This window comes from Schistocerca nitens, chromosome 5 (assembly GCF_023898315.1).
Source record: "Schistocerca nitens isolate TAMUIC-IGC-003100 chromosome 5, iqSchNite1.1, whole genome shotgun sequence".
NCBI classification, from domain to species: domain Eukaryota; kingdom Metazoa; phylum Arthropoda; class Insecta; order Orthoptera; family Acrididae; genus Schistocerca; species Schistocerca nitens.
The window spans coordinates 873472366-873494561 of NC_064618.1; the positions used below are offsets into that span (position 1 = coordinate 873472366).

At 42.2% G+C, this 22196-nt stretch overlaps 1 protein-coding gene across 2 annotated transcripts in view; it reads left to right on the forward strand.

Annotated features, from left to right (window-relative positions):
• The window catches only part of LOC126260007 (UDP-glycosyltransferase UGT5-like), a 74719-nt gene that overhangs the window by 9723 nt on the left and 42800 nt on the right, over positions 1–22196 (forward strand). For both annotated transcript variants that reach the window (XM_049957166.1, XM_049957167.1), the window contains exon 2: positions 13372–13618. In XM_049957166.1, coding sequence (XP_049813123.1) covers positions 13372–13618 — 247 coding nt within the window. The remainder of the gene's footprint in view (positions 1–13371; positions 13619–22196) is intronic.

The window sequence follows — 22196 nt, forward strand, 5'->3', positions numbered from 1 at the left end:
AAGGAGTTTTGCTATTTAGGGAGTAAAATAACTGATGATGGTCGAAGTAGAGAGGATATAAATGTAGACTGGCAATGGCAAGGAAATCGTTTCTGAAGAAGAGAAATTTGTTAACGTCGAGTATAGATTTAAGTGTCAGGAAGTCGTTTCGGAAAGTATTTGTATGGAGTGTAGCCATGTATGGAAGTGAAACATGGACGATAACCAATTTGGACAAGAAGAGAATAGAAGCTTTCGAAATGTGGTGCTACAGAATAATGCTGAAGATTAGGTGGATAGATCACGTAACTAATGAGGAGGTATTGAATAGGATTGGGGAGAAGAGATGTTTGTGGCACAACTTGACTAGAAGAAGGGATCGGTTGGTAGGACATGTTTTGAGGCATCAAGGGATCACAAATTTAGCATTGGAGGGCAGCGTGGAGGTTAAAAATTGTAGAGGGAGACCAAGAGATGAATACACTAAGCAGATTCAGAAGGATGTAGGTTGCAGTAGGTACTGGAAGATAATGAAGCTTGCACAGGATAGAGTAGCATGGAGAGCTGCATCAAACCAGTCTCAGGACTGAAGACCACAACAACAACAACAATAGCACATTATCACATTATCAACAGCTGCCACTGCACTGAAATAGTTAATATGTCATTAGAATACGAAAAAAACAGTTATTTCTACGAGAAATGAAGCTATAATATCCAGGATCAAAAGCTAAAAAACCTAAGCAACACAATTTATTTATTTCCTATTCATAAATTGTTTCAGAGTACTGCAGTAAGGTGTGAAACATAAAATTTATGGAAATTAATTTATGCGAAAGTAATATCTGAGTTTTAATTAATTTGAATGTTAATTATTTAACTGCCGACTTCTTATCTTTTCACTTGCATCCTTATTCTCTACGTTTTTTTTCCCTTTAGAGTTTGGAATGTTTATGCTGCAGGTTGATATGGACAGTAGCTTCTTTGTTGAAGGTAATCACGAAGTTCGTTTCTTAAATCTCATTCGTAATTTTCTGGCTGAAAATGAAATGAACCACCTTAACTCTTTGAATTCAGTTTGCCGGCGTGTATGCAAGTGAAGAATCTTACAAAAGCATACAAAGCTGCGAGTACATCTACGAATAGACCATAGGTATAGGTAATCAATCAGTCGTACACCATCAGCTGTGTATACCAGTATTCATCTACATCTACATCTACATGGATACTCTGCAAATCACATTAAAGTGCCTGGTAGGGGGTTCATCGAACCACCTTCACAATTATCTATTATTCCAATTTTACATGGCGCGCGGAAATAACGAACACCTATATCTTTCCATACGAGCTTTGATTTCGCTTATTTTATCGTGATGATTGTTCCTCCCTATGTTGGTCGGTGCCAACAAAATATTTTCGCAGTCGGAGGAGAAAGTTGGTGATTGAATTTCGTGAGAAGATTCCGTCGCAACGAAAAACGCCTTTCTTTTAACGATTTCAAGCCCAAACCCTGTATCACTTCTGTGACACTCTCTCCCATATTCAGTATTCAGTATTGTTTTCCAATACACACAATGAAAAAACCACGCACATGCAAAAATTCAGCGTTCATTAGACGTGCAGTACGTCGCAAAAATTGTTGTTTTACACGTTGCTACTAGCCTGATGCGAACAGTGGTCCATATGTTACACATTATACTTGCCACACATGTAGATATAATTATATAAATGATATGACTGTATTGATTTGATGGAAAGAAACTCGTGTACTCTTTTTTCATTTCAAATCTGCTAAAGGAAGGAAAAAAACGTCTCTATTTTCAGCATAAAGATTACGAAAATGATAATTGATTCATCAGTAACGGATAATTTGCAAAGGCTTGGTAAATTTGTTGTTAGAATTAGGTGGGAATGAATAAAAGTACCAGCAGTGAGACAGGATTCACAGACCTCTTGCTTATAAAGATAGGTCCTTGCTCTACTTGCTGCGGTCGCTTTGAAACTCGATTTTTCTCGATAAAGTTTGAGAGTTGCGTCTTCCCGTTTACATATGTTTAAATCTTACGAGGTGAATTTGTACGGTATCCTTATAAGCCAGCTGCAAATGCACGGCCGAGTGGCAAGGAGTCAAAATGCAGCTACGAAATATTACGTAGCAAAATATTAAAATTCAATATGATGGACCTGCATGATAAATGAGAAAAGCAAATTGTGCATCCTGGCGTCAAATGTTATACCCAGCATTGCACCATCCTGTGCAAAGTCTAGTTTTCAAACTGACTTTTATAAGCAATGGTTGTAAATAAATTTTAAATTACTCTACCGATAAACCGAAACTGCCACAATCATAAACGATTTGTTAAACAGGTGCTTCGTTGTGCACTGAATGCATGGTGCCACAGTTTGCCTGCAACTTAGCTTAGATCAAAAGTGTCAAGAATATAATTAAAACCATTCATTTAAGCCAACCAAAATGATAAGTATCCAACACTTACACGTATTATGACGTTACAGTCTCAATCTACAGGTCTACCCTTTTCAGATATGTAAGACATTTCTGTTCCGAGTTGTTATGCTGTTCCATTGTGACAGGCCTCCAATTATATTATCTGCAAATCAAGTTTGGTGTATGCCGTATTAAAAAAATAAAATAGTACCACGTGACCTAACAGGAAATGCGCTCTGTTCTAATATGACACGCTTAAATATATAAAAATATTCTCCGGTATTTGCTTATTTTAAAAGTTCTGCGTGCTGGCACCAGATCATGTTTTCATTAATATTTAACATAATATGAATGAACGAATGTTACTTATGATCGAAAAGTGATCAGCTTGGGGAGACACTCATTTGAATGCGTTTAGTCTTAAGAAAGTGACATACTTTCAGTGATGGTTTCATGGTCTCTCGATGTAAGTTTGTAAGACATTGGCCTACATGTATCATGGTGTGGTTTCCAGAGAGTCGGCTGTTTTCTCAAGGTCGGATCTGGAGCGCAGCTTGAGGTCGGTCTGCGTAATTTTTGACAGGAGGTCAGCTTCATCTCTGTATGGTAGTTCAGCTGCACCGTTCCAACACCTGAAAATTTTACGGGTGACGCAATTGTTAAACAGCGCCTGGGGGCTTAAACATTCTCACGCTGCTTTCGAGTGTTGTCTGTTTTCGCTGTTTGAGGTCTTATCTTTTCCCGAATGTTAGACTGTGATGAACTTTAGCGGACAGAAGCAGCCTCGCTGGTAAACTTTACTAATGACGCGTGACTGGAACCAGGATTTTGGTTCTGGTTTCACGGCAGGCGATCTAACTGACGACTCGACCTAATGTCATTAACTATTCACGCGATCTTAACTTCTGCTACGATCTTACTTCTTTAACCTTCTTGTGTAAGACTGTTCGCATTTAACAAATTCATTTAAAGCTATCATGTATACACCTGTGTTTTGAATGAATGATATTAAACATCCAGCTTAAATTCGCCATGGCCTTGAGTACCTTCTTCGTTGTTTTGTTTCCACTGAATTTTAATTCAATTTATTTAACGTATCTACTTAGTCTTTAGCTGTTACAATATATGCCAAACTTCGTGTATGTAATCGTTGATTGCCTAACACACGTGTTGTAGGCTGATGGTGCAGTTACGAGGGAAGAAGTACTTTGTAGGACGACCGACCTCGCATCTCGTGGTCGTGCGGTAGCGTTCTCGCTTCACACGCCCGAGTGCCCGGGTTCGATTTCCGGCCGGGTCAGGGATTTTCTCTGCCTCGTGATGACTGGGTGTTGTGTGCTGTCCTTAGGTTAGTTAGGTTTAAGTAGTTCTAAGTTCTAGGGGACTGATGACCATAGATGTTAAGTCCCATAGTGCTCAGAGCCATTTGCACCATTTTGAACGACCGACCTCTATGACAGCAGCACATAATTCGTTGTTAGGGCAGTTTACTATCCCCCGAGGCCCAACAAACTCTAGAACCAATAAGAGAATGTTAACGCAATACGTCCTGAATATTTTTCTCAAATAGGGGAGGGGGAGTCAGGTTGCAACACGATCGCTTTACTTTCTAAAAATTATTTTGGTTGTTCTGGAGTAACTAAATGTATTCCAGCCCAATGTCCAGCAATGTTTTAACAATCTGTTTCAGAGATCAGCACAATCGTTACTGCAGTATTTACCTTGCTCTGCATTGATTTTGGTGGCTTACTTCATTGAGTGCGATCCTATAGGGCACATTTTACCGAAGATTGATAGGGAATGTTGCGATGGCTCTGCTGGAAATAATCCTGTAACAAATGTTTCCAATCCCGAAAGCCTTGTGAAAGATTTGCTAAAATACCAGCAGAAATTTTCTCATTGTATCAGGTGCATATCGAAAGCGCGCATACACCACAAAATCGAACAAAGTACCGTGAGGCCTGACGGATGTTGAGTAGAATGTGTCCAAATGACGGCCGATATATACAGGGTTGATTGTGTCCACTAAGTCTTCCATCTAGCCGGTGAACATGTCCGATCCTGTGCATGTATGTCTTGTTTCGCAGCCTCTCGACTCTTCGTCATCGTAGCACCTCCCGTCAGTCAGATACCGATAGACTTTCTAGAGTCACTTTGGCGTGGGCTCGAACGTCACTGTACTGTGAAGTAAAAGGGTCTTTCCCTATGTACACTGTGTGGCGTCGCGAGTTTGTTCCGAGCGAACGTTTGTTTTAGGATAGAAGCCGACCTCGGGAAAGATCAGTGAGGGTTCAGTAGAAATACTGAACACGTGAGGGAATACTGACCCTTCGACTTATCTTAGAAGCTAGATTAAGGAAAGGCAAAAAACCTACGTTTCTAGCATTTGTAGACTTAGAGAAAGCTTTTGACATTGTTGACTTGAATACTCTCTTTCAAATTCTGAAGGTGGCAGGGATAAAATACAGGGAGCGAAAGGCTATTTACAATTTGTACAGAAACCAGATGGGAGTTATAACAGTCAAGGGACACGAAAGGGAAGCAGTGGTTGGGAAGGGAGTGAGACAGGGTTGTAGCCTCTCCCCGATGTTATTCAATCTATATATTGAGCAAGCAGTGAAGGAAACAAAAGAAAATTTCAGAGTAGGTATTAAAATCCATGGAGAAGAAATAAAAACTTTGAGGTTCGCCGACGACATTGTAATTCTGTCAGAGATAGCAAAGGACTTGGAAGAGCAGTTGAACGGAATGGATAGTGTCTTGAAATGAGGATATAAGATGAACATCAACAAAAGCAAAACGAGGATAATGGAATGTAGTCGACTTAAGTCGAGTGATGCTGAGGGAATTAGAGTAGGAAATGAGACACTTAAAGTAGTAAAGGAGTTTTGCTATTTGGGGAGCAAAATAACTGATGATGGGCGAAGTAGAGAGGATATAAAATGTAGACTGGTAATGGCAAGGTAAGCGTTTCTGAAGAAGAGAAATTTGTTAACATCGAGTATAGATTTAAGTGTCAGGAAGTCGTTTCTGAAAGTATTTGTTTGGAGTGTAGCCATGTATGGAAGCGAAACATGGACGATAAATAGTTTGGACTAGGAGAGAATAGAAGCTATCGAAATGTGGTGCTACAGAAGAATGCTGAAGATTAGATGGGTAGATCACATAACTAATGATGAGGTATTGAATAGGATTGGGAAGAAGAGGGGTTTGTGGCATAACGTGAGTAGAAGAAGGCATCAGTTGGTAGGACACATTCTGAGGCATCAAGGGATCAATTTAGTATTGGAGGGCAGCGTGGAGGGTAAAAATCATAGAGGGAAACCAAGAGATGAATACACTAAGCAAATTCAGAATGTTGTAGGTTGAAGTAGGTACTGGGAGATGAAGGAGCTTGCACAGCATAGAGTAGCTTGGAGAGCTGCATCAAACCAGTCTCAGGACTGAAGACCACAACAACAACAACAGATAGCTGCATGTAACTTCGGGGGCTGACATCTGGCGGCCTAACCAGGATACACACGCGCATCTGTCACTACCTGCCCTGGGAAAGCTATCCAATGTCTCTTACTGGACACTTACATTCACCACCTATAAGAACCTAAATAAATTATATTAAATATTATTTAATCATTTTCAAAATCGGTACACTACCTTTTTACATTCAGGAGAAGATTTTACCCAAATTTCAGCTTTATAACAATCATAGTTTCAGAGATAAAAAAGTTGCTAAAAAAGTAAAAAACTGACACTTAGAAAACTAAATTAAATTAGAAAATGTAATAGTTTATCCTTTGGAGTTATCCTAAAACATAAACAGAAGTCGCAGGGTGCAGAATTAAATAATTGAGATTTTCATATTAAAATTTTTAATTATTTTTCGTTTTCATAATATGAAAATCAGACTAAATTATTATTTGTGTCTAATATTATTGAGAGAGTCAATATAACTGAATGAGAGTGTGTACGTGGGACATTCGTCAAATTGTAATCTTGAATTATATGCTTTCTTCAGTAACCTGAAAGAATTACGCAAGCCTGTCGAGGGAATTGTTCATAGGGAATTTACCTACTTTGCTGATGACGTACGTCTAGGTGTGATTCCTATCGCAACAGAGCAGCCAGAAAGGCAGCTGTAGTATTATCTGTATCTAAATGATATTTCCAGAGTTATTGCTGCGTTTCCGTTTTCGTTTATTAAAATTACTTTAATATTTGTATATCAGAATGAAGTAGATGCGTCTGTATGTAAGGATTGCTGCAGGCCAGTTTTGGCGCGAGTATGACCATGAGCGAGCATTCTGGTTGGCAGCGAGTATGGTTAGCCAATCGGAACTGACACGGTTCCCGCTCGTTACCTGATACACTGGGAGTGATGCCACAAGGAGGGAGTCTCCCGCTAGCTTTGAACGCGGACAGTCATGTTACTAAATTGCGAGTCAAAACAATGTGTAAAATGAGGTAATGCTGAGTTCCTCTCGTTTGATACGTGTTGTGACTAACGCTGATGTAATTACGGACAGTTTTGTGAAGTTTGGAAGCTTTAGAACTTAATGTTGCAATGATATTCGAGTGTGAAAATTTGGCCTTCGTAGTATCCGCGTGGCATGTTCCGGTATTCAACCACTGAGCATTTTTGGCGAGCAATTTCTTTTTTGAAATCCACAAGAAGGACCGAATGCAATAACTCATGTTAGTGGTGGAATTAATGACTGTGGAAACGTTGTTTAACTCAGGTCAGATTTGGACAGATTTCTGGTTGCTGTGCGTGTGAAATGAGTGTAAAAATTGTGAACTTGAAGAAAATAGCCAATAGTTTAAATGTGGACTGAATAGTACCGTTTCTTTGGATAGATGGACAAAAATAAACCTTTTAGTGGCGAAATTTCGGACATTGTTTTTCAGAAGCCATTCCACTTTCTTACTGGCCGATGAAAAATTTTAATGACAGTTTTTCTACAGAAATTTATTTCATCACTAGAGTTGCGCGGCCTCAGTAATTGTAGATATTAGATAGTGTTTATATCAACGCTGCTTTCACATCATCTTGTAAGTACGTTGCCGAGTGGAAGGACATCGAGCAGGCGCTGTGTTGAGGTAGGTGATTTCTAATATGCAGCCTGCAAAGCAGAGTAAAACGCCGCCACGCCGCAACTGCTGGCTAAACTTGCTTAATGTTAACCATCTTAAAGAAATGGGCTGACAGCATTGCGTCTTCCACCCTATGTTTCATCCAGTGTGGTCGTGTGGGAGATTGGTGAAATCTATTTTTATCCTGCTCTCATACTGTTCGGTCGGCATTGTGGCAGTTTCATTGCGTTGACCCAAATACCTCGGTGAATGCGAATTTGCTGCTAGAGTGAGCAGTATGGGCTAGTGATTAGACCGCGTGAGGTTTCTCAAGGCTCTGCAGTTACATATCAGAGCGAGAGAAGAAGGACAGACGGAGACGTCAAGATCTCAGTGTTGCGTCCTGTCAAGTCGTCTAATATATGGTGCCTAGGGAACCTGCTTTCTCGGATCGCTAGACAACAATTCATGCAAATTGTATTAATGAGATTTTATTATAGTACGATAATTGAAAATACTTAACTTTTGTGAAATACAGAAGTGTCGCAAACAGTGAGCGACAGATACATATCAGCAAGCTCTTCACATTATGCAATTCGTAATTCAAGCGAAGCAATATGGGTCATAAGTCGCTGCTGTAGAGCTCTTACAAGGGAACCTCCCCATCGCACCCCCCTCAGATTTAGGCATAAGTTGGCACAGTGGGTACGCCTTGAAAAACTGAACACAGATCAATCGAGAAAACAGGAAGAAGTTGTGTGGAACTATGAAAAAATAAGCAAAATATACAAACTGAGTAGTCCATGCGCAAGATAAGCAACATCAAGGACACTGTGAGCTCAGGAGCGCCGTGGTCCCGTGGTTAGCGTGAGCAGCTGCGAATCAAGAGGTTCTTGGTTCAAATCTTACCTCGAGTGAAACTTGTACTTTCTTTATTTTCGCAAAGTTATGATCTGTCCGTTCGTTCATTGATGTCTCTGTTCACTGTAATAAGTTTAGTTTAGTGTCTGTGTTTTGCGACCGCACCGAAAGACCGTGCGATTAGTAGACGAAAGGACGTGCTTCTCCCATGCGAACCGAAAACAGTTGATCGCAAGGTCATAAGTCAACCGATTCCTCCATAGGAAAACATATCTGATATATTCTATACGACACTGGTGACAATAATTGTCTGAAAATAAAAAATTAAATTTTTCGCGTGAGGGTAGACTTGAATCAAGGACCTTTCGTTCCGCAGCTGCTCACGCTAACCACGGGACCACGGCGCTACTGAGCTCAAGCTTTCCATGATATTGCATATATTGCAAATAAACAATTCAGTTTGTATATTTTGCTTATTTTTTCATAGTTCCACACAACTTCTTCCTGTTTTCTCGATTGATCTGTGTTCAGTTTTTCATGGCCTATCCACTGTGCCAACTTACAACTAAATCTGAGGGGGGTGCGATGGGGAGGTTCCCTTGTTAGAACGGCTCGTCTTCAACACGGCCGCTGCTCGGCGCTTGTGCCCTCTTTGTCTAGGTGGCGCTACTGTCTCGTTGTCCTAGAGAGGGGTCGGTCTGCGTGCTATTGGCTGACGTCTTCTCACCGCCGTCTCTGTATTATATCTCTCAAAAACAATAATGTAACTATTTATCTAGAGGAAACTCTCCGAGTAAATTTGTTTGTCTTTGATCGTGATATGTTACTGATTTTTAGTGAAGCTAGTTTTTACGTTTAGCTTTCAAAAAAAAATACAAAACAGATATAATAAGCAAAATAGTGAATTTCGTAGGTTGCCAATTACGTATTATATCTGGTTTTATCGAGCGCCAGGCTCCCTACAAATTACTGTAAATGCAATAGCGTAGTATTATTCAGCTCCAGTTCACTATCACAGAAAATATACAAGTTTTAATAAAATTTCACTGGATTCCTTCAATTAATCTCACTGAATATTTTAACATAATTTCTTCCGCTCCGGCTATCACACATTGTGCTGTGAAAAAATATTTTTAAATGTACCGCGTAATGGCGGCTAATTGTTAACAGTCAGAGATCACTGTTACTCGCTCCGCAGCAGCTGGAAACATGCTAAATAATTTTCATTAAATATTCTTTTCATAAGATAAATGTGGCGTAGGTTCTTGAAATAACACACGGAGATCACTTTACACTAATATATTCTTACTAGGACACAGTTTACACCATAAAATATTTGCATTTACGTTACGACAGAAACAAATGCTAGCGCAGAACAATAGCTTGCGTACCTTATTCCAGCTAACACCAGAACGAACAGACCAAACAGACTAGACAGAAGAATGAACATTGCATTGTGTTTTATACTCTTACAAAACGATAATACTTCTTTTAATTACTTACACATCACAATCTCATACAATAAAAATAATGTCTTTTCTGCATCTATCGATCTATATTGTATATTTTTACAGTTAGTGTTATTACCTTTCGCTGATAAATCGATGTTTGCAGCTCATTTTGAGTCACGTACAGTCATTTTTATTTATGTTTCACCTCGATAAGGGTGAATATTGCAAAAGGGACACTACATCTGCTTTAACGTTCTTGCCCGTTGTGCCGGAGCTTGACTTCCCGCCGGTAACACTCCGTTGCGTCCACTACAGGCCTTCAGGTAAAAGTTCTCTACTGGTTACACATGCAGTTATAAGAACATTTTGCCCACAATTTCCCCACGTATAAAAGTCAAAAGTAGTACTGGGAAACCCACAATTTCGCCATTTAAAAAGTCATAAACTACACAGTGCGAATGTAGAACTGAGGAACACCGAGATCATGACCTGAAATATGAATGTTAATTTGACTGACAATGTCGTTAAAGTGTCGTGCGACATCTCACTGACTTTTTCAAAAGTGCACCATTTCCAAACCAAAAGCTTGGTAATAGTAATTACATCATAGATCATGCTTTTATTCCTTTTTAAATTACAAATTAAAATAATATATCTGTAATGCATAATGTACCTAAAATCTAACTATAATATAGATACTTTTATCATTCCAAAACAGTCAATTTTCTGAAAGAAATATTTTCACTCTAAAAATATATGCATATGTTTAATGAATGAATATTTCACATGTCTATTAATTTTTTTTTTCACAATTTCGATATATATATACAGCCTTCAAGGTTAATAAATCTATGATTACTTTAACTATCGTACTGAATCCAAAAACCGTCTTACTACTTACAAGGCTTTGCGGATTTTAAAAATGAAAAAAACTATGAAACGTGAACTAAAATATCTTGTAGTTTATATGTGTGACAACAGCACCTATTCAATAAATAAGCGTTTTCAATCGTGTTTCTGTCAAGTTCTGCAGCCTTCGCTGGTCCTTCGATACCGTGATGTCTGACTGTACTGTGACCAACAGTTTCACTGCCGCTGTAATTTAATCTTGTAACAGGATTTACAGTGTTTTTACCACAATACATGCTGTTTGTTGAGCATTTAATCTGTTATTAATTATCTTCACTGTTTATACATCTACATCCATACTCCGCACGCCACCTGACGGTGTGTGGCGGAGGGTACCTTGAGTACCTCTATCGGTTCTTCCTTCTATTCCAGTCTCGTATTGTTCGTGGAAAGGAGGATTGTCGGTATGCCTCTGTGTGGGCTCTAATCTCTCTGATTTTATCCTCATGGTCTCTTCGCGAGATATACGTAGGACGGACCGTACTGTAACCTACTTCCCTTGTTTTCGGATTGCATTTCCTTAGGATTCTTCCAATGAATCTCAGTCTGGCATCTGCTTTACCGACGATCAACGTTATGTGATCATTGCATTTTAAATCACTCCTAATGCGTACTCCCGGATAATTTATGTAATTAACTGCTTCCAATTGCTGACCTGCTATATTGTAGCTAAATGATATGGGACCTTTCTTTCTATTTATTCGCAGCACATTACACTTGCCTACATTGAGATTCAATTGCTATTCCCTGGACCATGCGTCAATTCTCTGCAGATCCTCCTGCATTTCAGTACAATTTTCCATTGTTACAACCTCTCGATATACCACAGCATAATCTGCAAAAAGCCTCAGTGAACTTCCGATGTCATTCACAATGTCATTTATGTATATTGTGAATAGCAACGGTCCTATGACACTCCCCTGCGGCACACCTGAAATCACTCTTACTTCGGAAGACTTCTCTCCATGGAGAATGACATGCTGCGTTCTGTTATCTAGCTACTCTTCAAGCCAATCACACAATTGATCTGATAGTCCATATGCTCTTACTTTGTTCATTAAACGACTGTGGGGAACTGTATCGAACGCCTTGCGGAAGTCAAGAAACACGGCATCTACCTGTGAACCCGTGTCTATGGCTCTCTGAGTCTCGTGGACGAATAGCGCGAGCTGGGTTTCACACGACCGTCTTTTTCGAAACCCATGCTGATACCTACAGAGTAGATTTCTAATCTCCAGAAAAGTCATTATACTCGAACATAATACGTGTTCCAAAATTCTACAACTGATTGACGTTAGAGATATAGGTCTACAGTTCTGCACATCTGTTCGACGTCCCTTCTTGAATCTCAATGTAGAGATTTAAAGTACGAGGGCTATTCCGAAAGTAAGGTCCGATCGGTCACGAAATGGAAACGACTATGAAAATCCGATAAAGCTTTGCACAGATGTGTTGGGTAGTGTCTCTAGTATAACCCCAGTTAGCATCACGTCGCTCTTCTCATTTCTGAGCTCGCAGTGAGTGCGTAAAGATGTCTAGAAAATAGTGTCTGCCGCCAAGTACGGGGGCCTGGTGAGAAATTTCCCCTGAAGCTATGCAGCTAACATTACATAACTGTCGTGCTGTTTCGTCTTCAAGACAATTCTCAGCCGCATTCTGCAGGGGCAATGAAGATGCTCCTGCATCGTTTTCAAATGGAAATGTGAGAGTACCCACAATACAGCCCGTAATTGTCTCCCTCTGAGTTTCAGCTCTGGTCACATGAACCGCTGGTTATGAAGACAACATTTCGGCACAAGACAACGAGCCGTAGGCCAGCGTAGAGAATTGGCGGAGAGCACTGGCGGCTGCCTTCTATAGCGAGGGTATGGGAAAGTTGGTACAACGCTACGATACACGTCTAAGTCGGGTCGGCGACTATGGAGATAAGTAGCTGCAAGGTGTATCTAACTGTTGCAAATAAAACATTTTTGATTTTTACCGTGTTTTCCATTTCGCGACCTATCGGACCTTACTTTCTGAATAGCCCTCGTAAATCAGCCAAGAACTCTGAATTAAACCAGTCAAGTGCTTTTTGAAAGGTTTGGTGACAACTTTTCTCCTTTATTTATTTCATATAGACATATATTTATATACTGCGTATATTACAAAAGTATGTATAGCTTGTGTCCGCCAATATCTTCATTAAGGGATCGTGTAGGAAATCCACTAAGAACGGTTAGAGATTTTTAGTAACATCGTTCCCCCTTTATGTACCACATACAAAACTAGTTCAAGTGACATTACAACATGTTATGTTGACAGTGATCTTCCCTTGTCCCGAACGTAAAGCGTGCAAAATTTCACCAAAATCGAAATGAAACTTCAGATTTCCATTAATTACAAAGAAACAACAAACAAACTGACACTAACAAGAGGCTGCGTCCTCACAAGTAGGTGGACAGAAGAAGGGAGATGATATTCAGTTATTTTTCAAACTGAGTGATGACAATACTTGAAGGATGTTAAACAGACAGTGATACATGACACCGTTGGATCTTTGGCTTAGCGCATAAAACTGATTTACTAGGCACTTTCCGAGTTTCGCTTCGTGTGGGTCACCCGGTTTGGTAGTTACGTTTACTATACGTGCAGTCCTACCTGCCGCTGTTACAGGTGAGTGCTGTCCTGCTGCTGCTGTTGGTGACGTCAGCGCCGCTGCTGCCGGGCCTGGAGGCTGCCGAGGTGCTGGGGCTGTTCCAGTCGCCGGGCCGGAGCCAGTGGCTGCTGGCGGAGACGTACCTGAGGGCGCTGGAGCGGCGCGGCCACCGCGTCACCGCCGTCACCACGTTCCCCTCCAGCCAGGGCGGCGCCGCGGCCAACTGGACCGAGATCCTCATACCGAACCCTGTCAACGAAGACGGTGAGCATCATGCGCATCATCAGAGTCTTCTTTGCATTCCAGCCTGGAGGAGGAACCTGTTACCAGAGAAAACAATTTATTGCCTGACCCGCTACCTACGTCTCTTTGGAAGTCACATTGTTTTTTTTTTTTTTCACAAGCTCATGTTTTTGCTTCGGAATTTTAATACCAAAGCCATAAAGATAAATACCTTTAGTTCTCAAAGTAATATTGGCTTGGAGTATCGCGAGTAGCTCGTTTGCGTCTGTAACTCTTACTACAAATGACTTAAATTGTAGTGAAATGAAATATGCGAGTTGTTAAGCCCTCGCGTCGGGTATACTGTCCGCCGGATGCAAGTCTTTTTAGTCGGTGTCGCTTAGGTGTGCCGATGAGGATGAAAGTATGACAAAGGTAATACAATACCCAGTACGCAAGTGGAGAAAATCTCCGACACATCTAGAAATCGAACCTAGGCCCCTTGCATGGCATTCTGCCTCGCTGAACACTCAGTTACGGAGGCGAATAATTGTGGCACAAGAAAGAAATAAAACTTGTGCCCCAACACAAAAAACAGTCTGACGAACTCACTGCTTTCTAAACATTGGAAGAACCACTCACTTTGTTAACGATTCCGAGAGCCTACCAATTTTTTTTATTTTTTTTTTTTTTGGTCATCAGTCTACTGACTGGTTTGATGCGGCCCGCCACGAATTCCTTTCCTGTGCTAACCTCTTCATCTCAGAGTAGCTATTGCAACCTACGTCCTCAATTATTTGCTTGACGTATTCCAATCTCTGTCTTCCTCTACAGTTTTTGCCCTCTGCAGCTCCCTCTAGTACCATGGAAGTCATTCCCTCATGTCTTAGCAGATGTCCTATCATCCTGTCCCTCCTCCTTATCAGCCCGCATCTCGTGGTCGTGCGGTAGCGTCCTCGCTTCCCACGCCCGGGTTCCCGGGTTCGATTCCCGGCGGGGTCAGGGATTTTCTCTGCCTCGTGATGGCTGGGTGTTGTGTGCTGTCCTTAGGTTAGTTAGGTTTAAGTAGTTCTAAGTTCTAGGGGACTGAAGACCATACATGTTAAGTCCCATAGTGCTCAGAGCCATTTGAACCATTTTTGAATCCTCCTTATCAGTGTTTTCCACATATTCCTTTCCTCTCCGATTCTGCGTAGAACCTCCTCATTCCTTACCTTATCAGTCCACCTAATTTTCAACATTCGTCTATAGCACCACATCTCAAATGCTTCGATTCTCTTCTGTTCCGGTTTTCCCACAGTCCATGTTTCACTACCATACAATGCTGTACTCCAGACGTACATCCTCAGACATTTCTTCCTCAAATTAAGGCCGGTATTTGATATTAGTAGACTTCTCTTGGCCAGAAATGCCTTTTTTGCCATAGCGAGTCTGCTTTTGATGTCCTCCTTGCTCCGTCCGTCATTGGTTATTTTACTGCCTAGGTAGCAGAATTCCTTAACTTCATTGACTTCGTGACCATCAATCCTGATGTTAAGTTTCTCGCTGTTCTCATTTCTACTACTTCTCATTACCTTCGTCTTTCTCCGATTTACTCTCAACCCATACTGTGTACTCATTAGACTGTTCATTCCGTTCAGCAGATCATTTAATTCTTCTTCACTTTCAATCAGGATAGCAATGTCATCAGCGAATCGTATCATTGATATCCTTTCACCTTGTATTTTAATTCCACTTCTGAATCTTTCTTTTATTTCCATCATTGCTTCCTCGATGTACAGATTGAAGAGTAGGGGCGAAAGGCTACAGCCTTGTCTTACACCCTTCTTAATACGAGCACTTCGTTCTTGATCGTCCACTCTTATTATTCCCTCTTGGTTGTTGTACATATTGTACATGACCCGTCTCTCCCTATAGCTTACCCCTACTTTTTTCAGAATCTCGAACAGCTTGCACCATTTTATATTGTCGAACGCTTTTTCCAGGTCGACAAATCCTATGAAAGTGTCTTGATGTTTCTTTAGCCTTGCTTCCATTATTAGTCGTAACGTCAGAATTGTCTCTCTCGTCCCTTTACTTTTCCTAAAGCCAAACTGATCGTCACCTAGCGCATTCTCAGTTTTCTTTTCCATTCTTCTGTATATTATTCTTGTAAGCAGCTTCGATGCATGAGCTGTTAAGCTGATTGTGCGATAATTCTCGCACTTGTCAGCTCTTGCCGTCTTCGGAATTGTGTGGATGATGCTTTTCTGAAAGTCAGATGGTATATCGCCAGGCTCATATATTCTACACACCAACGCGAATAGTCGTTCTGTTGCCACTTCCCCCAATGATTTTAGAAATTCTGATGGAATGTTAGCTATCCCTTCTGCCTTATTTGACCGTAAGTCCTCCAAAGCTCTTTTAAATTCCGATTCTAATACTGGATCCCCTATCTCTTCTAAATCGACTCCTGTTTCTTCTTCTATCACATCAGACAAATCTTCACCCTCATAGAGGCTTTCAATGTATTCTTTCCACCTATCTGCTCTCTCCTCTGCATTTAACAGTGGAATTCCCGTTGCGCTCTTAATGTTACCACTGTTGCTTTTAATGTCACCGAAGGTTGTTTTGACTTTCCTGTATGCTGAGTCTGTCCTTCCGACAATCATATCTTTTTCGATGTCTTCACATTTTTCCTGCAGCTATTTGGTCTTAGCTTCCCTGCACTTCCTATTTATTTCATTCCTCAGCGACGTGTATTTCTGTATTTCTGATTTTCCCGGAACATGTTTGTACTTCCTCCTTTCATCAATCAACTGAAGTATTTCTTCTGTTACCCATGGTTTCTTCGCAGCTACCTTCTTTGTACCTATGTTTTCCTTCCCAAATTCTGTAATGGCCCTTTTTAGATATGTCCATTCCTCTTCAACTGTACTACCTACTGCGCTATTCCTTATTGCTGTATCTATAGCGTTAGAGAACTTCAAACGTATCTCGTCATTCCTTAGTACTTCCGTATCCCACTTCTTTGCGTATTGATTCTTCCTAATGTCTTGAACTTCAGCCTACTCTTCATCACTACTATACTGTGATCTGAGTCTATATCTGCTCCTGGGTACGCCTTAAAATCCAGTATCTGATTTCGGAATCTCTGTCTGACCATGATGTAATCTAATTGAAATCTTCCCGTATCTCCCGGCCTTTTCCAAGTATACCTTCTCCTCTTGTGATTCTTGAACAGGGCATTCGCTATTACTAGCTGAAACTTGTTACAGAACTCAATTAGTCTTTCTCCTCTTTCATTCTTTGTCCCAGGCCCATATTCTCATGTAACCCTTTCTTCTACTCCTTCCCCTACAACTGCATTCCAGTCGCTCAGGACTGTTAGATTTTCGTCCCCCTGTACATACTGCATTACCCTTTCAATATCCTCATACTCTTTCTCTATCTGTTCATCTTCAGCTTGCGACGTCGGCATGTATACCTGAACTATCGTTGTCGGTGTTGGTCTGCTGTCGATTCTGATTAGAACAACCCAGTCACTGAACCGTTCACAGTAACACACCCTCTGCCCTACCTTCCTATTCATAACGAATCCTACACCTCTTATACCATTTTCTGCTGCTGTTGATATTACCCGATACTCATCTGACCAGAAATCCTTGTCTTCGTTCCACTTCACTTCACTGACCCCTACTATATCTAGAGTAAGCCTTTGCATTTCCCTTTTCAGATTTTCTAGTTTCCCTACCACGTTTAAGCTTCTGACATTCCACGCCGCGACTCGTAGAACGTTATCCTTTCGTTGATTATTGAATCTTTTTCTCATGGTAACCTCCCCCTTGGCAGTCCCCTCCCGGAGATCCGAATGGGGGACTATTCCGGAATCTTTTGCCAATGGAGAGATCATCATGACACTTCTTCAATTACAGGCCACATGTCCTGTGGATACACGTTACGTGTCTTTAATGAGTGGTTTCCATTGCCTTCTGCATCCTCATGTCGTTGATCATTGCTGATTCTTCCGCCTTTAGGGGTAATTTCCCACCCCTAGGACAAGAGAGTGCCCTGAACCTCTATCCGCTCCTCCGCCCTCTTTGACAAGGCCGTTGGCAGAATGAGGCTGACTTCTTATGCCGGAAGTCTTCGGCCGCCAATGCTGATTATTTATCATAATTTAGGCAGTGGCGGGGATCGAACCCGGGACCGAAGACGTTCGATTATGAACCAAAGACGCTACCGCTAGACTACGGCCTACCAATATGTTACTGATAAATTGTGAGTAATACTAATTCTCACCCAGGTCCACGTGACGTCACCCTTAACTGCAGACGGACAGTGATGAGTCAGCTGGCTCTGCCTGTGTCTCCACAGAGCTGATCAGCTATGCAAGACAGCGGTATAGCTATAGCGACCCTGACACCCTTTGTTTGCACTTGTCAGAACATTATGACCACCTACCTAACAGCCGGCATGTCCGCCTTTGGCATGATTAACTTAACAGACGTGTCGTGTCATGGAAGCAATGAGGCCTTGGCAAGTCGCTAGAGGTAGCTGGAGGCACATCTGCTCACACAAGTCACCTAATCCCCGTAAATTAGTGGGAGAGGGGCGGTGAGCTCTGACGCCACGTTCAATCATATCCAAGATGTGTCCACATCTGGTGAGTTGGGAAAAAAGCCAGCACATCGACTGAAACTCGCCACTGTGTTCCTCTAACCCGTCCATCACATTCCTGGCCTTCTGACATGGTGCATTGTCTTGTTGAAAAATTACACTGCCGTCAGGAAACATGACCGTCGTGAATGGGTGTACGTGACCGGCAACCAGCGTACGATATTCCATGACCATCATGGTGCTTTGCACGAGCTCCACTAGATTCAAGGATGCCCACATGAATGTTTCCCAGAGCATAATGGAGCCCCCGTCAGATTCTCTCCATCCCACAGCACAGGCGTCAATGATCTGTTCTCCTGGAAGACGATGGATTCGCGTCCCCCCATAGGCATGATGAGGAAGATATCCGAATTCATGAGGCCATGTAACGCTCTGCCACTGCACCAATATCCATTGCCGATGGTTAAGTGCCCATTTCAGTCGTAGCTGATGTCATGGTGTTGACGTAGGCGCATGGATGGGTCGTCGGCTGCAAAGGTCAATCGTTAGGAGTGTTCGGTGGACTGTGTGTTCAGACACGCTTGTACTCTGCCCAGCATTAAAGTCTGATTTTAGTTCCGCCACAGTTCGCTGCCTGTCCTGCTTTAATAGTCTGCCCAGCCTACGACTTCCGACATCTACAATGAGGAGTGCCCGGCCAACCGCACAAGTCGTGAAGTTTCCGGAATGTTCATGCCGAGCCGCTGGGCCATCCCAGTTTGCCCTCAGTCAAACTCGAGACAGATCGCGCGTCATCCCCATTTTACACATGGACAGCGCACTCACCGATACTGCATGCAACGTGCGTGTGTGTGACTAGCTGTCATTGCTCGCCAGGTGAAGCTGCTATCGTCTGGACGTGTTTATGACGGCAGTAGGCGGGTCGTCATAATGTTCTGCCTGATCAGTGTAAGCGCCACCATTTTGTGACATTGTGACCCAGGTCAGTGCCCTACTCATGACGTCGGAAGGCCTACCCCCGGTTTCAATCACAAACCATGATGTAATAACTCTTATCAATGAAGTCATCAAATGGCTCTAAGCGCTATGGGACTTAACATCGGAGTAGACTTAGAAGTACTTACACCTACGGGCATCACACACTTCCATGCCCGAGGCAGGATTCGAACCTGCGACCGTAGCAACAGCTCGGTTCCAGACTGAATCGCCTAGAACCGATCGGCCACAGCGGCCGGCAGTGAAGTCATCAGCCTTATCGGGACGCCTCCTCCACTCTCATCTACTACCTCCCACTCAATCTCTCCAGCCGATTACACTGCACTATTAAAGTGATGCACCCAAACAGTAGTGTCACTCTCCTCTAAGGCAGAGTTATAGTAAACTCAGACAAGTTCTTCGTATAGTGCATTTGTGTGCTTAAATAATGCACCGTGGTAATTATTCAGCATTCAAAGATCAGTATTTACGGGCATCTTTGATTGAAGATCTTGGAAAGTGTGCATTTATTTTCTCTCTAGTTTGTTTACTTTCGGCCTACGCACTGTAAATTCAACAAGCGTCTCTCCTTCTCTTTTCTCTCTCTCTCTCTCTCTCTCTCTCTCTCTCGCTCTCTCCCCTTTAACATGAAACACAGAGATACGTGTGCATATACACACTTCAGTACCCCATTTTACGTACGTAATGCATGTCTTTGACACTGGAGTCATTTTAACATTACGCCAGAGGTATGTACAAGTAGACAATGTTTATGTAAATGACCTTCACATTTTAATACAAAACCTTAATGTATGTATGTGCATAGAACTTCTGTAACATGACACAATTTTTATGCATAATTTTAATGCAGTCGTCGTCGTACATGTAGATTTGCCCAGTACAGCGTGAACGCAAGCTTGTGTGTTATGCTACGACCTCTAATGATATTCCGTTTAATATTGAATTTAAATACGCCGGTGGTGCATTTACCGAATTAGCTGACAGGTTTCAATATGATACTAATGGTGTACTGAATCAGTTACGTGTTGAGAATACACCCAGGTACTGTAATATGGTGTTGAGGAAATACGTGTTTGAACCTCACAATATTCGTTGAAGAGTACAGTGGGTACACAATTATCTATCGGAAAAAATGTAACTTGACGCAATTTTTAGGCACCTTTATAATAGAATGAGATTTTCACTCTGCAGCGGAGTGTGCGCTGATATGAAACTTCCTGGCAGATTAAAACTGTGTGCCGGACCGAGACTCGAACTCGGGACCTTTGCCTTTCGCGGGCAAGTGCTCTGCCAACTGATACTGGCAGAAGTAAAGCTGTGAGGACGGGGCGTTAGTCGTGCTTGGGTAGCTCAGTTGGCAAAGCAGTTGCCCGCGAATGGAAGGTTGGAAGGTAGGAGACGAGATACTGGCAGAAGTAAAGCTGTGAGGACGGGTGTGAGTCGTGGTTGGGTTGCACAGTTGGCAGAGCACTTGCCTGCGGTAGGCAAAGGTCCCGAGTTCGAGTCTTGGTCGGGACACAGTTTTAATCTGCCAGGAAGTTTCACCTTTATGATACTTTAGTTTGATAGGCTGGGGAGAAGAGAAGAGGTGGCACGACAGGGTTTTTAACATCCCACTAACATACTTCCTCTCCTTTGACCGAATTTTTTGATTGAACTTTACTTTTTAATACCTTGCTGTGATTGGCTAGTGATAAGTGAAGGGGAGCGGATGTGGGGAAGTTTTTAATTTCACAGTAACACAACTGGGCTGTTTCTATTATCTTGAGTTTTATTACGGGCTCTCATTTTTAGTACTGTGTTATGAGCAGATGAAGATAAGGGATTTCCGGAAAGCATTTCAGACGGGGCCCCACTGAAGACAATTGACGAGGGTCAGAACATATGGATTAGGCTCCCAGATACATCAGTATCTCGAAGACTTCTTAACTTATAGAACTCAGTGCGTAGATCGCGACGGTGGGTGTTTATCGGAAAAGTGGTATTGTCAGGAGCGCCCAAGGAATTTTTATAGGACTGCGGTTATTCTCTGTATACAATAAAATATACATTAACTATCTAACGTACGGCTCGTGGTCTCGCGGTAGCGTTCTCGCTTCTCGAGCATGGGGTCCCGGGTTCGATTCCGGGCGGGGTCAGCGATTTTCACTGCCTTGAGATGACTGGGTGTTGTTGCGTCGTCTTCATCATTCATCCCCATTACGGTCGGAGTACTGCAATGGAAAACCAACTCCACTAGGACCTTGCCTAGTAGGGCGGTGCGGGTCTCCCGCTATGTTAAGGAGTATGGGACTTGATTATCATCTGACGGACAGAGTGAACGGCAATCAGCGTCTGTTTGCTGTGATGCTGTTTCATGTCGGTAGGTGTCGTTGTTAAGGGACAGTAGGTGGACGAAAGGCGTCTTGGGAAAATTTCTAGCTGGTGTGACGAATGGCAGGTAGCTTTAAATGTAGATAAATTTACATTAATGCGGATGAGTAGGAGAAACAGTGCTGTAACGCTCCGATACATTAGTAGCGTGATACTTGACACAATCACATCGATTAAATATCTAGGCATAACATTGTAAAGCAGTATGAAATGGAAGGAACACGGAAGGCTGGTAGTGGAGAAGTCAAATTCTCGACTTAGTTTTATTGGGAGAATTCTGGAAAAGCGTAGCTCATCTGTACAGGAGACGGCGTGTAGAGCACTAGTGCGACCCGTTCTGGAGTCTTCTCGAGTGTCTGCTCCTCACCAGGTAGGATAAAAGGAAGGCACCAAAGAAATTCAGACGCGTGCTACTGGATTTGTTACCGGTAGGTCTGGAAATCCACCGTGAGCTCGAATGGGAATCCCTGGAGAGAAGGCGACACTCGTTTCGTGAGGCACTACTGAGGAAATTGACAGAACCGGCACTTGAGGCTGATTGTAAGAACGAGTCTACTGCCGCCAACGTAGATTTCGCCTAAGGACGACAAAAATTCAGGGAAATTATGGCTCGTACGAAGGCCTGTACATAGTCGTTTTTCCCTCACTCTAT